Raw genomic sequence first — 18015 nt, 5'->3', positions numbered from 1 at the left:
CAACAGTGTCCTGAAATGTAAAGAAACAATCAATAAAGTATTTTTGATGTGTAGGTCCCAATATACTTTGAAATAAATTTAGTCCTCAGGACAAGCATTTTTAAAAAGTGAAATAGAATAGAATAAAAAATATCAGAGTTGATCATATGTTGTAAGAAGTCACTATTTTGTGAAACTTTAATTTCTGCATACATATTCACACATATATAGATATGTATATGTATATTGAAATGTGTATATGTGATTTGGGCCACATCATAAAATGTATTTCTAATTGAAAGCCCATGAAATATATGATATCATGATACCAGATTAACTTTTATTTTTAAATGTATCCATCCCATATACTTAACTGCCATATCCTTCTAACACATAAACCTATGAATTCAGGAAAATAAGGAAACTATCATTGTAGCCAAAAAAGAAGGAATTGAAGTAATTGCATTTGGCGAGCTGTCCATAAATAACTGTCTTTTTTCTTTATTAATTTATTTTTCCTTTAAGACAGAATATTATGATGCGTACCAGGAAAAGGGAGATGAAGGAATTCCAGGCCCACCAGGGCCCAAGGGAGCTCCTGGCCCACAGGGTGAGAATAAATTTCTTCCTAAAGCATTTGCTGATCATTCCATGTCTTTCTTTCAAGGCAAAATGTAGAGCGTGTGTTTACAGACCCAGAATTGGCAAGAGGAGAAGGGAGGTCTCCTAATGTTCATAGGTGGTGATATTTTTTGGTGTTTCCTAATTTTCATAAGAAAATTCCATAGGTGGTATACAGTAGAAGGTAACTGAATTATCTTTATGTAGGAAAGCATAACGTTCAATTCTGGTAGGAAGACACAAACATGGCTGGAGAGAAGGAGGTGGGAGTGTCCGAAACCAGCAATCTCAGTGGGATACAAAAGAGAAAATGGAGTCCCTGAAAAGCTATGATTTGAGCAAATCCACACAAATAGTGACAAGAAAGAACTGAAGTCCTGGTTTTCTGACTTCCAGCATCATGAATTAAAGTCACATTTACTTACGTTCTATCCCTTTTGATAGATTGCAAAGATCTGGCTAATAGCTCTTATCTCTTACTACACATTAAAATCCCCAGGAACTGCTAAATAAGAACCACGTCCAGGTCCCATCCCTGTGGTTCTGATTTAATTGCCTGGAGGAGGGCCCTGGATACTGGCAGATCGTTAAAGCTCCCCAGATTAATTCTAACGTGCAACAGGATTAAGAACCACTGATCTAGGAAAATTATTGATATAAATAAGATTTCAAAGAACTTTACTTAAGAGGGGTAAAAGTCTCAGTGTACTTAAACAAATGGACAGATAAGTATTAGACATAGATTTTTAAAAATCTGATATGCTTACTATAAATCACTCATATACATCAAAGAATTAGAGCCCTACGCAGTGTTACAGCTATAAGCGATCTGAGACGGATCCAGACCAAACTCATATTCTTGACAATTCCAGCTATTTAATATTCTGGCATCTGAATCATCCCAGCAAAATGCCAAACACAGAGCAGACTCTTAGGAAGTGTCTTGTTGAATTATTTGAAGATGATAAAGTCATGATTTACTTTTTTTAAAAAATTGAAGTATAGTTGATTTACAATATTATATTGGTTTCAGGTGTACAACATAGTGATTCAATATTTTTGTAGATTATACTCCATGTAAAGTTATTACAAAAAATGGCTGTATTTCTCTCTGCTGTACCATATATCCTTGCTGCTTATTTATTTTATACAGAGTAGCTCATGTCCCTTATCCCCTACCCCTGTCTCTCTTCCCTCCCCCTTTTTGAGTGCTAGACATCTAAGATGAACTTAGTTTCTTCTTTACAGTTTGTTTAAATGAGTGAAGTTTTCTCATATTTACCTCTGTGAGAGTGGAGAAAAAGTATGAAAAATGTATTATTATATTATTATTATATCGTCATCCAAGATTTCAGTAACGGGGGGAGGGGATATTTACATCTTTGTAAACAATTAATTGCTATTATGTATTCACAGGTCCCAGAGGTCCCCCTGGAGCCCCTGGAAGTCCTGGTACGTACATGTTTCTCAGGATACCAATAGAAACCTATTAAATGGAAAACACACTGCTCTCTAGTGAGTCGACAGTATTTACATAAGACAAATGTTTCATTCATTGATATACAAGTGTTTCCAATGTCTTAATCGTTAACTTTGTGACCTGCAGGGGAAAAGGAAGTGGAAACTGGGAAACTGACACAAAGTAATAGAGAAATGCTCTTTTTTACTTCTCAGTAGTTTTAACTAAGTGTAAGACAGTAACTTTAGTGTAAGGAGCAGAAGCCTTGAAACTCAGAAGAGGCACAGAGCTAGAAAAACAATAATTTTATGGCAACTAGGTTGCTTAAAATGATAGTTTTCATAGTGTATCACAAGTTGCCTAAAGACACATAGATTACAGCTGTTGTGTAAAGTTTTAATTTTAAAAATATATTGTTTGTGGTACATAGACAATTCTGTGAAGTGGAGAAAATATCCGTGAGTCATTTGAGTGGTTGCCTCTTGAGAGAGGAAGAATAGGATCAAGGATGGTTAAAGATCAACGACCGTAGCCTCAGTTATAACTGTCGTACCGTAATGTGTCATTTTGTAAAGGAGACAAAACTAAGAACAAAATAGCAAAGATTTGGTAAGCCCTGCCATTGACTGTATTTTTCTCTGTACTATGCTGTATATTTAAACTATTTCATAATTTTGAAAATGAATTAAAATTAAACAGACTGAAGAACTACATGTATATTATAATCCTATTGCAAAAGAAAAAGATCAGTGGATAAATATTATGTGTTCTTGCATATGCGTGGAAAAATATATACCAAACTCTTAACAGCAGGTATTTCTTGAAGTCGAAATGTTGCAAAAGGGGATTTTAAAGGTCTGACCAAATATTAAGAAAGACTTCCTTCCAAGTAATGAATAGAATGGTTTAAAAAGCCAGCAAGTGAAAATTAAAAAGCTCTAAAACAGATGTCAATCCGAAGGATTATTAGCCTTTAGGCCAAAATCTTCAAGCTCAATAATCAGAAATAATCGGATATTACCCCCACTGGTTTCTCAGCAGAGATTCTTAACTATGAGGCAGAGATTTGAGACTGCCCTTCTCACATCCGGGTCATTTTAGAAGGGACAGAAGAAGGGGGTTTTGTATCACCTGGCATGGCTTCTGCCCCAGGAGATGCCTGCCTCCCCCAGGGTACCCTTTAATATAACTAAGACGATTGGCAAGAAAAAAGTCCAATTACAATTTTCTCTCTTTCTCATTGGAGACCCTGAAAGATAGGCATCTTTTAGTCTCTAATAAAAAGAATTTATAAAATAACATATACTGAAGAATTTCTCCTGAAGTCCTTTTGAATCAAGAGACTACAGTGCATCCCAACCTCTGTTTCAGCCCCTTGTAATAAGTCACATAAATTATCTTCTTGAAATGGAATGGTCTGAGCTCTGCTGTATTGTGATAGTTTAACAAGGCCACAGATAAGGGACATCAGATAATTCACTTTTATATGCTCTATATACTTTTCAATTGTACAACTTTTATAAGAATATATCACTTTTTGCTATTGAAAAACAAATGTATATTAATCAGGGAAACATCTAAAAAACAATAAATGATTATTTTCTCCAAGGGTCATCAAGGCCTGGCCTCCAAGGAGCCCCTGGAGTACCAGGAGCAAAAGGAAGTAAAGGCGAGCGAGGACCCCCAGGAAAGAGCGCAGTGGGGCTTCCCGGGTCCCCTGGCTGTCCTGGTTCACCAGGCCCTACAGGGTTGCCAGGACCTCCAGGACCACCAGGTAAAGATGCCCTTTTGCGTACGTTGCCCGGTGACAGAGAAGTGCCCATCGGGGGCGATGAACCTTACACGCAGCTTGGCCATCAGTGTGGACCGTAGGAGTTATGTTTCCACTGGAGTTTCATTTTATTAACTATCTGTGGAAGCAGCTACGGTGGCAGGGCTACTTTGCAAGCGCAGCCCAGTGTTAGCCTGAGTTCCCACAGAGGGTGGAGCAGGAAACAGGAACAAGGGGAGAGAAGCAGGGAAGGAATGACCATTATCAAGTTGGCCTAGGCCAAGCGCAACTGCTCATTCAGTCCCTGGAGACTATCTTCCAAGAAGCTGTATAACTTCGTCTCAGGATAATCTTTCCTGGGGAGACAAAGAGGCAAGAATTTCCCCACCAGACCCTATTTCGCATGGGTCAAAGTTGTGCGCCACAGGACGGGACTAACACCCTACCATCCCCATCCACGTCCCCCCACAGACACACACTTCCAGGCTGTGTTGGCATGGCTCCTGGGGCGTCCTGGGGCTTGTCATCAGCAGGGGAGCCCCAGGACAGGAGGCTAGAGGTGTGCAACATGGACCAAAGCAAGATGCTGCCAGGAAAAGTGGGTCAGAAACCGCAGAGCTGCAGCCCAGAGGCTCTGAAGCGGTACCTGGAAGTTCTGATGAAGTTATCCTTTTCTCTCCATCCCCTGATAGAGCCACTTAGCATTCTGTATGTGGCTGATAGGGATATAGAACCTCAGGAACATACAGATCGCTCTATATATTTTTACATGCCTTTCCTGGCAGGTTCCTGGGAGGTCTTGTGTTTTATACCCAACCCTCCTACTAGCCTTAAGAATCTTCCATGCATCAGTGATATTTTTAAGAAAGGAAGAAACATTATTTATAGACAATATAATTATAAACATAGAAAATTAAAAAGAATAATCTGGAAAACTCTTAGTAGTAATAAAATAATTCTGTTAAGTGTCTAGTTATATGAGTAATATTAAAAATAAAGGGAGTTCCCTGGTGTTCTAGTAGTTAGGATTCGGCACTTCCACTGCCGTGGCCTGGGTTCAATCCCTGGTCAAGGAACTAAGATCCCAGAAGCAGCGCATCACGGCCTAAATAAATAAATAAATAAATAAAAGCTTTCCTTTAGGCTAACAACAATCTAAGAAATTATCCTATTAACAGAAGACAATGTCTAAGAACAAGCTGTTAAGCTATGGAGTGGATCTATGGAAAACTAAGCAAAGCAAAACTCAACAAAAATACTTTACTGTATATCAGGGGTTTGAACAACTTCTAGCCCTCCAAGTCTTTCTCCAGGTGTAGGTTTTGTGTCCTCATTTTATCGATGACAAGCCTGATACGCACAGCTCACGGAGCTCAGGAATGTTCAAATCAGAATCTGGCCCACAGGGCGCCTGCCGTAGATCAGCTCCCGCTCCAAAGGCACCATGCTCCCTCGCCCTTCAGAGACTGTTCTTGTTTCTTACCCTTTCTTCTCTAAGCAACACCTATCTGTCCTTCCTGTTGGAGCTTCAAAGTCCTGCAGAAAGTTTTCACTGAGCCCACCTACCTCTTATAACACTCAGGTTTATCCTGATCATAGAATTTTCCACATTGCTTGTCTGAGTCAGTTTCCCCTATAAGACTCAAAGCTCTTTGAGGTCAGGGAGTGTCTCATTTACTCTTTGAAGCCCAGCATACAGCATGGGGGCTGGAACATTGTAGGTACTCAAATATTTGTTGAGTTAAATATGAAATGAATATGAAAATGTATAAGTATCTACAAATGTATAAATGTAAAAGTATACATGAGTCTACGTTAAGTATAAAAGCGCCATAAGATTTTCCTTTTTTTTCTATTTTTTAAATTCAGTTTGTTTTATTGAAGTATAATTGATGTACAACATTATATTAGTTTCAGGGGTACATAATATTGATTCAATATTTGTATATATTATGAAATGATCATCACAGTGTCTAGTTAGTGTCTGTCACCATACGTAGTTATAATTTTTCTCTTGTGATGAGAACTTCTAAGACCTATTCTCTTAGCAACTTTCAAATGTGCAATACAGTATTATTAACTATAGTTACCATGCTGTATATTTCATCCCTATGATGTATTTGTTTTAGAAGTGGAAGTAGATTTTACTGTTCAGAGATAACTACCCATTCAACTTAAAGACACAGATAACTGGATCACAAAATAAGCATTCTTTCATAATGGAACAGACATAATATAACACATACATATTCCATCCAAATTAAATGTTTCCACTGTTACCTGTTGCTCTGAAATTGGGGGAAGCTATAGGTATTGTTTGTACATATTTAGTTTCATCAGCATTGCCTTCAACCTATATTGGAAATGGCAAGACCAAAAATTAGATCATAGAACACAACAATTTGAGAGAATTAACTATTGACCGTACCATTATAATAGCAGATGTATGTGGAAGACTGGGAACAGCTTTCTTGAAAAGCTGCTTTAAGAATGACAAACTCGGGCTTCCCTGGTGGCGCAGTGGTTGAGAGTCCACCTGCCGATGCAGGGGACACGAGTTCATGCCCTGGCCCGGGAAGATCCCACATGCCGCTGAGCGGCGAGGCCCGTGAGTCATGGCCACTGAGCCTGCGCGTCTAGAGCCTGTGCTCCGCAACGGGAGAGGCCACAACAGTGAGAGGCCCCCATACCACAAAAAAAACAAAAACAAAAACAAAAAACTAGCTTTGGTGTTTTCTCTTCGTAGGTGGTATTGTTCTTCGCAGAGGTCCCCCTGGAGATGGTGGACCTCCAGGCCATACAGGGTCTCCAGGAATCCCGGGAGTCGATGGGCCCAAAGGTTGGTTCAATCAGTGATGTTTCTCAACTAGAATAAGCCATTCTCATGATCTTTATTATCACTGATTTTATATTTCCCTGAGACAACAATGACCCCAAAATAGCAGACAGTCAGAGACGGCTTCTTTTCCAAAAGGATTACCTAACGGTATTTATTTATCTGGAAATGAATCATTTATTTAGCACCTGTGCAATAAATCATTGGCTCTTCCTAGAATGTGGGTTGTAGCCTGCACTCGAGGAGAGAAACACTGAAATAGTAAATATTTAATACTAGGCTCTTGGGATTTCCTCTCTCAGAACCCAAAAAATAAGGTCAGATAAAGTAAGCAGGTATAATAGATGAATGATGTTTTTATTAATATGTACAATGTCCTAAATGATTTTCAATACATGAAAAAATTTTTAGGCGTAACGAATGATCGTGTGGTTCGAAAATACGTCCTTTCTGAGGACTCGGCATGGGTTTGTGAGTGATGCAAGTGTGTTCTCATTGCAGGGGAGCCAGGCCTTTTGTGCACACAGTGTCCTTGTGTCCCGGGGCCTCCAGGCCCCCCAGGATTGCCGGGGTTAGATGGCGTTAAAGGATTCCCAGGTACAGACAATTTGCACACAAGTATCTTTTCAAGTACCGAAAGGGTCGATTCATTGGGCAGGAAAAAAAGGCATCAGACTGCTAGATGTCAGGATGTGGTTTATATGAATTTAGAGGGAGACTTTCAGAAACACACTCTGTTAACATAAAGTAAGCCAAAAATCCCATAAAAGCTGGCATTTCCCCTTATTCCGTCTTAGTTGCTGAACTCTAGCAAACCACTGTGTTATCCAGGAATTGTAAACTCACTTTTCTACAGGGGAGCAGCTGGTAACTCGGAGGAGTGAAGCAGCCATACCAAACACAAACCACTTTTTTCTTCCATAAAGAAATAAGCCCCTGGGACTTCCCTGGCAGTCCAGTGGTTAAGACTCTGGGCTTCCACTGCAGGGGGTGAGGGTTCGATCCCTGGTTGGGGAATTAAGATCCTGCAGGCTGAGAGACGTGGCCAAAAAAAAAAAAAATGCAAGAAACTGTCTCCCATTCTTTTTTTCAAGAGACATGACCCTTCTCAGTCTAATTTTTCATGTGCCCCCTTTTGATATCATCATGGGCACATGCACTATTTCACATTATGCTTAACCGTACAAGCACGATAACAAAGTTCACCCATGGCCCCAGTGCCGGGGAAGATAGGGAGTGGTGAGGACTTCAGTAAACTGAAGGGGCTCCGCGGTAAACGGGAAGGTGCCATGAGGCACTCAACTCCAGCCTGTTGTTACTCGGCAGCCTTTTAGGCTCTGTGCTAATAAATCTTCCAATCTTTCATGGGAAGAATAACATTGGGATTTTTTATCTGAAATCTCATGTTTTAAAAAAAATTAGCCGTCAACTTTTGAAGGAAAAAACATTTCATAGGCCAGTATCCTGAGGACTAAATAAAGCATATGTTGCTTCCCTTGTCGACCTCTGTGCCAGCCCAGAACGCTCCACCTCAGCACTGTTGCTCCAGGCTGTCTCTGCCTCGGCTCTCCTACCTTCCCCTTCCCTGGTCATAGAAATGACCATGGACAAAGCCTTGAAGTAGAAAAAAGTCTCTATTTTATTAGTTGGGTTCCTCTGCCCCTGTACCACTCTGCTGGCCACCCAGGGCCTTCACGTGGTATCACACACCATCTGGGTTCTGCCATTAGCACCTTGGTCTATAGACACCATCCTCAAATGATTTCTCATTAACTAATAAGAGCTCTCAAGTTACGGAGCCCTCGCTCAGTGCCCTAGGCATGGTTCTAGATGTCTTCTGTGCCTCCATCCCTTAGTCCTCATGTCAACCCTAGAGCCAAGTGTTACATTAACCCCATTTAACAGAGGAAGCTGAGGTATCAGATGACATAGCTAATAAGCGGTAGAGCCTGACTCCAGTCCAGACACTCTCCTCTGGAGACATGCTCCCGCCTTCTACACTGGAACCCCTTAATTGCTGTACCAGGCGCTGCCCTTTGAGCCAAGTTAATCCAAAGCTCTACCTTAGGAGCTAAGAGCCAAAAGCTCTACCTTTGGAGATAAGAGCATGTTTGCATGTTACCACCATCCAGTAGACATTTGCGTTGACACAGAGTCTTCGGGGAGGCTTGGTCTCAGTCCAAAGAAGAAAGGCTCACGGTGGCAGCTGCGAGCACTGTGGCCAGCCAGTAGAGGACATGCATTGGGGCAGGGGTCCTTTGTCACCCTCAAATCCTACCCACTTCTTCATGAAGGCCTTAGTTGCTTTGCAGTCACTGCCCCCTGACTCCCTGAGACCAGCCTGACGGGAAAGGATGGGGCAAAGAACAGGGGGCAGTGTTCTTCATACAGCTCCTATTTGAGGCCCAAGTCTCTGGGGGAAATGTTAAAACAACAACTAAAAGGAAGGGAGGAAGGTAAAGAACAAAAGGAAAGCCATCATAATTTTCCTACATCCCCAGAGCGATCTCTGGCCCAAGGTTAGTGTTGCAGGCAGGTAGCTCACTGCTGCTAACCAACCGGTCGCATTGCTGTATATTCCTTGGTTTTCCTACATTTGAGGTACTACAGGTATACCTCAAAGAGATACATAAGCAGTAAAACTGTTTGGATTACTATACAAAACATTCTCCTGGCTTAGATCTTGCCAAAAAAAAAAATCTGAATAAACATTTGTTAATAAACTGACCTGAGATCCGTCCAAAAGATCCTCTAAAGGGATCCTCTTTACAGAGATAGTTAAATAGAGGAAGTATAAAATCATACAGTAAAACGCAATTTGGCAACCGATATACAAAGCCTCAGAAAGATTTGTACCTGTTTGGACCTGCAGTTACACTTTTAGCAATTTATTGTAAAGGAAATCTTTGGATAAATTTGCAGAACTAAATATCCAGAGGTATTTATCATAGCATTGTTTACAACAACTAAAGTTGAATAAGACAATCTAAATGTCTAAACATAGCTGTTAGCTGAATGAATGATGGTTCACCCATACAATAGGCTACCATGCAGCCATTTAAAGGGAAGCTGTAAGTCCATATTTATTGACATATGTACAGTATGATTCCAAAAAAGTGTATTATGAGTCCTATGCATTTATGGATATATAATTTTATGAGTAATGCACATGAAAATTTTAGCAAATACTGTCTTCTGGTGGTAGATTTATGCGTGATTTGTTTTTTGAATTTTATTTTATTTTATTTTTATACAGCAAGTTCTCATTAGTTATCTATTTTATACATATTAGTGTATATATGTCAATTCCAGTCTCCCAATTCATCACACCACCACTGCCCCCGTATGTGTGATTTTTATTCTCTTCTTTCTGTATTTTTTTTTACAATGAACACCCATTACTTTTATCATTAGGAGAAAAAAATGTGTCTCCTTAAAATTATAAAGACAAGAATTTTAGGAAGCTAAAATTTAAGAGTTCTTGTTTTGAATGTTATCTCTTATTCCAGTTATTTACTCCCATTCTTACCTTGCACTGTGTGTTTTAATAAAGAACTTTTCTTTCTTCAGAAGAAGACATCCTATTTTCTTCACATACTGCATTACCCTGGCTGTTCAGAGTTTGTGTTCAATGTATACTTAATAATTTACTGCTTTCAGGAAGACAAGGGGCAGCTGGCATTAAAGGAATCCCAGGGTCCCCAGGAAGTGCTGGTCTTCCAGGATTTCCGGTAAGATTTCATGGTTTTAAAGCTTTATTTACTTTCAATTTGGAAAATGGAGCCCTCTGGAAACATGGTTGCGCCCCATATAGGTTGTCAGTTTGGTGCCTGGCAAGGAGCACTTAATAGTAAAGCACTTAGTAGATACTTGTTGGTTGAATGAATAAATGAATGATGTGCGAAAGAATAAGTGAATGAATTAATGAATTTATAATCATTTCAAATGGTTATCAGAGACAGAAGCTGATCAGTGGCTGCCTGGGGCTGAGGCTGGGAACAGGGATGGACTGCAAATAGATTTGCGGGAATTTGGAGGAGTGGTGGAAACATCCTAACACTGGACCGTGGTGATTGTGGCATGAATGTGTAAATTTACCAAAAATCATTGAATTGTATTCTTACAAAAGATTCATTTTATAATATGTAAATTATACATCAATAAAGTTGTTAAAAATTTAAATCAGAAAGTTATACTTGAATAAATATATTTAAATCAAATTATCCATAGATGCATATTGAAATTTACCAGTATTCTAACATAATCTGAATTATGATGAAGGTTGTATCATATTGAATTATATTATTGTATATATATTGCATTGAATTACACTAATTGAATTTTTTTTATAGTTTTGGAAGAAAAAGATAAAGCCAAATAGCTTGAAATTTTACTTATGGGCCAAAGAAAGGGTCTGGAAAAAAATTCATGTTCATTAAAATTGAAAAGTTCTTATTGACATTTTTAAATATTGACACAAGAACTGTACCCAAATGCAAGGTAGACTCATGTTTGTACCACCCTAGGGATTGCCGGGTGATCAGGGTCATCCAGGACTTAAAGGAGAAAAAGGTGAAGCATCTCGGCCAGAGAGACAAGTGGGTGCCCCAGGGGATCCAGGGCTCCGAGGACATCCTGGAAGAAAGGGCTTGGATGGAATTCCTGGAACTCCGGGAGTAAAAGGATTACCAGGACCTAAGGGAGAACCGGTTGGTATCTAGACACTTTTTTCAAATTACCCTCCCTCTGAATGAAGGGCTCTAAAGTTAAGACATCAGATGATTTCTTTTCAAAAAATTGTTGGCCATTCAGCACAGTTCATCCCTTTAACTGCAGGATTAGGCATCTTCAAATGAGCAGTTATAACCCGAACAAATATTTATAGTATTTTGACAAAAAAAAAATAGCACTCCATGGTTTTTTTAGCCCATAGAGAATTCTACATTGATAATGACCTTGTTTCATACACAAGTTACAATTCCACATTTGTATCAAATGAGTTTATAGGGAAGTTCAGAAAATGATTAATAATGGAAAGTTTTAGTCAACATTTGGGGGACAATGTTCATTCTTTTAAGTAAAAGTAAATGCATAAGAGGACAGAATAGTTAGGGCTTTGTCATTTGGGTAAATGTTTTGTCATTTACCGTATTTAAGTTTATATAATTCTGTTTCTTTTCATGGGATGGAATCTCTCACACGTTCAAGTGAGAGGTTCCTACCAGGATCTTTTTTTTTTTTTAGCGTCTTTATTGGAGTATAATTGCTTTAACATGGTGTGTTAGTTTCTGCTTTATAACACAGGGAATCAGCTACACATATATGTATATCCTCATATCTCCTCCCTCTTGCATCTCCCTCCCACCCTCCCTATCCCACCCCTCCAGGTGGTCACAAAGCACTGAGCTGGTCTCCCTGTGCTATGCAGCTGCTTCCCACTAGCTACCTAGTTTACATTTGGTAGTATATATAAGTCCATGCCACTCTCTCACTTCGTCCCCAGAATCTGTTTTTAAATGTCATAGAGGCAGAGGCTGAGAACCTATCGCATGTATCTGAGAAGTTTGCAAGGCATGCTGCCCAGCCTGTTTTATAAAATCCCAGTTTCTCCCAGGGTTAATCAGTGTCATCCAGTACAAAGGGTTTCACCTCAAGCAGAGAAACTCGTCAAACAAATTTAAAGATTCACTCACAGACCCTTTAGTATGAGAATATGAGTGGTGACTCCCCAGGTTGTGGATGTGATATGCAGACTTTCCTAAACCTTTTAACTACAAAACGCTTTTTGAGTGGAAGCAGCTAGCAGGGCCAATGTTTCAGACTCTCTTTGGCAAACTGTCAGCAGCCCCTCCAGAGTGGCAGTTATCCTTAAAGAGGGCTGGAGTTGGGAACTCTTTTGGTCTGATATCAAGACAGTTCATGTGATGCTTCCATTTGCATCGCCCTAATTTTTTTTATTAGTTCCAGTAAAAAAGTCCCAGAAAGTAAGAGAAAATCAAGGAACTGATTTGAGTCTTATACCCTGCAATTATGAAAGAAGGATTACTCAGTCCTGCATTGACACTAAACAATGAAAAATCCAGTCAAATTTATTATTTGGGGCCATGTTGGAGAAGAAGGGGAACTTCGGTTATTTTGTCAAATTCAACTTCTTTAAAATAAACAACTCATTTTCAAAGTGACAGACTATGGAATTAACAACAAAAAAATATTTTATAAGAAAAAAATTACTATAGATAGAATATCTCCTTTATAATGAAACTACCTGGTGAAAAACCAATCAAATTAAAGTTTGCTGTACTGGTTTTATTTTAGAAATGTGCCAGTAACATGAATGTCACCTCTAATGCCATTTGAGTTGTTGGCCAATTTGAGCTAAGTTTTTGGGGCTGTTGTCATATGTGGCATCCCATTGTAGGACACCTTAAGTGGGACTCAAGAGAGTTAATGAAATGTTGCTGGATTCCAAAGGGTAAAACAACAGACATCATTCAGTGCTCTTATTTTAGGAACAATGCCCTTCAGGTAACAACTGCTTTTTAATTCAAGATCTTCTCCATGACAACCTAACTGGTATTCATATTCACGGTGAGGTTAGCCTGTGTAAAGGGATACTGGATGAATCACTATCCAAACATATTTCTATTGATACAGGCCCTGAGGGGGGAGAAGGGAGACCAGGGTCTTCCAGGGGATCCTGGCATCCCTGGGTCCCCAGGACCTGCAGGACCGGCTGGACCATCAGACTATGGACCTTGGGGAGAGCCTGGTCCAAAGGGCACCCAAGGACTTCCTGGAGCCCCTGGACCACCTGGAGAAGCCGGTTGGTTAGTTTTCTTTCCAGTCCTGTTTTCCTGTGGAGTGGGTTGATGGTTCCTAGCGCTAGTGAAACTCCCTCAAGACTAATGAATAGAAACATGCTTCTAGTAAATAGACGATGTCAACTTGCAGACACTGGGAAATAACATGTAGGATATGGTAGAGATAATCCTTTTTTTCCCTGTTAGTGAGCAGTACAGCTGATATTTCCTAGGAATACTGGAAATTTCATTACTGATATAAATACACGGAGTGAATAGATCCTAAGAGATGAGTGGAAGTTAGCTACGATAAACAAAGGGAAGGCAAAAACCTATAGGATTGATCTTGAGAAGCCTTTTCCTGGGCCCAGGGCCCACTCATGTTATTGCAAATTTGTTCTTTTTTATTCATAACCTCATAAATGGTTTCTAAATAAAACTTCAAAGTATCTAAGACAAATGAAGAAAAGTTGTCTTGATAATAAAGTCCCATTAATTTGGGGATCTACGTATACTGAACATACTTGCGGGATTCAGGAGGGATCTGAACCTCAATGTTTATCTGTGGTGGAGAACGTGGCGAAAGATGAGAATTTCACGTTACTGACAGTGTTAAACAAATAATGCTACCATGGTCGTTTTTTACTTCTAAAATCACTTTAGAGACCCAAAAAACCACTGGTCTCCAAAGCTTTTTATAGCCTCCATCACCAGGAATAAAATTTTGAGTGCAGTATCCCCAGTAGTATTCACGTACAGGTGACCCTCAGATAACGCGGGAGTTAGGACGGGCAACCCTCTACGTGTATAACTTAGAGTCAGCCCTCCTATGTGTGGTTCCTCCGTATCTGTAGTTCATGTAGTACTCTAGTATTTACTATTGAAAAAATCCGCGAATGAGTGAACCCTCGTGGTTCAAACTTGTGTTGTTCAAGGGTCACCAGTATATTATAAATTGTATGCATGCATTTCTGTCCACACACATATGTAAATCTTATTTTGTGATTATTCATACATGTGTGTTTTTTTCTGCACCTTACCTTTGAGGCTGCTATTCTAATCCAGGGATTGGCAAACCAATGCAGACCTCAGTCTCAATCCAGCCCACCTCCCACTCATGTATAGTTCCCAAGCTAAGAATGGTTTTTATATTTTTAAATGATTGGGAAAAAACCTTTTGAATAATATTTTGTGACATGTAAAAATTATATAAAATTCAAGTTTCAGTGTCTATATAGGTGTATTGGCACACAGCTATGCTCATTTATTTACAGATTGTTCCTGGCTACTCTCACACTAGGATAACAGAGTTGAGTAATTGCAACAGAGAACCACCTGGGCCATAAAGTCTAAATTATTTACTATCTGGTCCTTTACTGAAAAAGTTTACTCAGCCCTCTTCTAATCCATCTTCAAATCTTCTTCTGTTCTTTCTAAATGTGAATTTTTAGTGAAGGACTCCACTGTCATAAAATATATTATTACCAAATTTTCCCCATCACATTACTGTAAACTTATTCTTTCTATAAATATATGAATATATGGACAATACTGATCACTAACATGTTTTTAATATTGGCCACTGTGGTCAGAATGTTATCTCAAATCTTTACCAGTGACACAGGCATTATTTTCTCAACACATGAGGAACTTATGTTAAAAAACATGCCCGGGCTTCCCTGGTGGCGCAGTGGTTGAGAGTCCGCCTGCCGATACAGGGGACGCGGGTTCATGCCCCGGTCCGGGATGATCCCACATGCCGCGGAGCGGCTAGGCCCGTGAGCCATGGCCGCTGAGCCTGCGCGTCCGGAGCCTGTGCTCTGCAACGGGAGAGGCCACAACAGTGAGAGGCCCGCGTACCACAAAAAAAAAAAAAAAAAAAAAGCAGGGCCAAGAATCAAGCCCAGATCAACTTGTTAGGCCTCACTTCATGTTTTGTCCAATAAACCATACTGCCTTCCTGTGAAAACTAGTCACCCAATAAATAAATATCCTACTAGTATTCACCAGCAGTTAGGCTGAATTCCATATTATCAATATTTTTAAAAATAGGCTCTCTTTTAATAGACCAGCATGTTGGGCTCTTAATTAAAACAAGGCTTAGACAATAGTAGATGAGCTGGTCATCTTTAAGCCAGTTTTGAAGCCTATGGAAGCAGATTAGTTTTTATATTCCTTAGGGTATGTTTATGAACCCCTTATAATTGTGTTTTTCCCTTCTGAAGAAAGAAAAGCTTCAATATGCACACCAATCTTATGATGCAAATTTTCTTAAGGTCCTAAGGGAGAAATCGGTGTTTTGACACCAGTTCCAGGGCCCCCAGGACCTCCTGGAGCCCCAGGCCGTGCTGGCCCCCAAGGTCCACCTGGTGAGTATCCCTTTGCCACATCTGGTACATGGCATCAGATGGCACTCTGACTCTCCTAGTTATAACTCTCCCATTCTAAGGAAAGCATATAGTCACTGGCTCCAAAAAAAACAGTGCAGGCCAGAAGGGACAAGCCAACAGACAGGAGACTTGCTGTTGTCCTATGAGGTTCCCCAGATTATTCCTGTTAGTACTTCTGATTCCAAAACAGAATCTCTACCATTACTTAAGAGGAGTTGGAATGCAGAACAATCTGCATGGATTTTTGGTGGAGGAGCAAGGAATGTGGGCTGGTGTTTAATCAGGACAGTTCCCACAGCTTCTTCATTTGAAAACTTACCTTCTTTGCCAACATCGTCTAAAACTTAACTTTGCATTGATGGAGGGAGACATAGAGTTCAAGATATCGAGAATATTTCTTTTTAGGAGTTAAATTATATTTTCAAAATTATTTGCACCTCCTAATGATTAGCTCATTGCATAGAAAGGGGGAGGAAGGTGGGGTTATTATTTCTTAATTTTCGAAAAGATCTGGGATGACCGAGAAACAAACATTTTGTTTTAAGGCAAGATAAAGGGAAGGCACTGATGTAAATGTATGCATGTTTTTAAGGTATCCCTGGATCCACAGGAAAATGTGATCTGGGTCTTCCTGGGCCCGATGGTGAACCAGGAATTCCAGGAATCGGATTCCCTGGGCCTCCTGGACCTAAGGGTAAATTTTAAAAAGTTTTTAAACGTAAGGTTCATTGTGGATATTTATAAAATATAAATGCGTATAATGAATAATATAGGAAATATCCATTTAATCCTTTAAAATGATGTTTTCCACCAGTCTTAAATGGGAAAGAAACCTTACAATAATTTTAGCGAAAAAGGGAGAATTCACATTGATTTATGCAATCTCATCGCAGTCATATTTTTTAAAGTACATAAAAAAAACCGTAAGGAAATTCACTAAAATGCTAATAGTGATGCTTCTTGATTGTGGGATTAGGAGGAATTTATTCTTCTTAATAAATGCCTGTACTTTGTACATTTACACATTTCTTCACCTTATACATTTCTTTTATAATAAAAAAAAAACTGTTAAATCACAGATAGCTGATCTCCCTATATACTCCCAAATAAATTATGGAAGTTATTTTCCTTTAGGGAAAAATGCTGTTTCTCATCAAAGTGGGAAAACACTCCAAAGAAATCCAGATGCTAAGAACTCAAACAGTAACCTGAGGCTCCCTGCTGACACATACATCAAAGTCCTGTCCAGGATGGCATATGAGTCATCTCAGTCCCTGCGATGTCCCATAGAACTTCAGATTTTATGATAATTTCATGTTTGTTTCAATATTGTTGAAAGTGCTTATCCCAATATAATCCATTTTTTGGTGCTTCAACTCTTACATTAATATGTCAGCAATGTTTATCACCCATCAGTTCTGCCCAAATATAGGAATATTGATCTCAGTTTATGAGTATTTGAAATAGAAAACATAGTCACATTTCTCACATGGTCCCAAGAATGGCTTTGACTCCAGTTTCTTAGATTTCTTCCCAGTGATCTTGAAGTAATGCAACCTGGCCCATGTTTTAGCCAGGTGCTTCGTGGACCCTGCCTTGAGACGTTGCATCCTAGCTTGTCACCCTATGGATTTGCCTTCTGGAAGGAGACTGTAAACTATGGGAAACAGAACTAGCATAAGGGCTTCTTGAAAGTGGAGATTCAGAATTTCCCAGTTGAACCTAATAAATCCCATGAAATAACTGTGAATTTAAAATTGGTCAAATTAGGGACTTCCCTGGTCGTCCAGTGGGTAAGACTCTGTGCTTCCAATGCAGGGGGCCTGGGTTCTATCCCTTGTCGGGGAACTAGATCCCACATGCATGCCGCAACTAAGAAGCCCACATGCCACAACTATGAGCCCACATGCCACAAAGAAGATCCCACGTGCCGCAACTAAGACCCGACATGGCTAAAATAAATAAATAAATGAAACTGGTCAAATTAGGGGCACAAAGGAACTCTTTGAACGCAGCCTTGCTCTACCAGGCTTTCCTCTTTTGAACCACAGACCGGAGAAAAAGATGTGTGTTAACTCCTTTCTCAACTCTCCTATTATAAATGCGTAAAAGAGAAGTTAATGTTCAGTGGCTATTATAGAGCTTTAGGAAGTAATTCT

General features: G+C 39.6%; 1 protein-coding gene across 1 annotated transcript in view; it reads left to right on the top strand.

The window, feature by feature from the left end:
- COL4A3 (collagen type IV alpha 3 chain) overlaps positions 1-18015 on the top strand; it is a 60506-nt gene that overhangs the window by 8719 nt on the left and 33772 nt on the right. The window contains exons 10-19 of the mRNA XM_030831063.3: positions 505-589; positions 2017-2052; positions 3669-3833; positions 6577-6669; positions 7168-7263; positions 10327-10397; positions 11193-11375; positions 13321-13489; positions 15743-15835; positions 16449-16550. Coding sequence (XP_030686923.3) covers positions 505-589; positions 2017-2052; positions 3669-3833; positions 6577-6669; positions 7168-7263; positions 10327-10397; positions 11193-11375; positions 13321-13489; positions 15743-15835; positions 16449-16550 — 1093 coding nt within the window. The remainder of the gene's footprint in view (positions 1-504; positions 590-2016; positions 2053-3668; positions 3834-6576; positions 6670-7167; positions 7264-10326; positions 10398-11192; positions 11376-13320; positions 13490-15742; positions 15836-16448; positions 16551-18015) is intronic.

The sequence above is a fragment of the Globicephala melas genome, chromosome 7 (assembly GCF_963455315.2).
Source record: "Globicephala melas chromosome 7, mGloMel1.2, whole genome shotgun sequence".
NCBI classification, from domain to species: Eukaryota; Metazoa; Chordata; class Mammalia; order Artiodactyla; family Delphinidae; genus Globicephala; species Globicephala melas.
The sequence above is the reverse complement of the archived record's forward strand: the minus strand, read 5'-3'. Positions and strand labels throughout refer to the sequence as shown.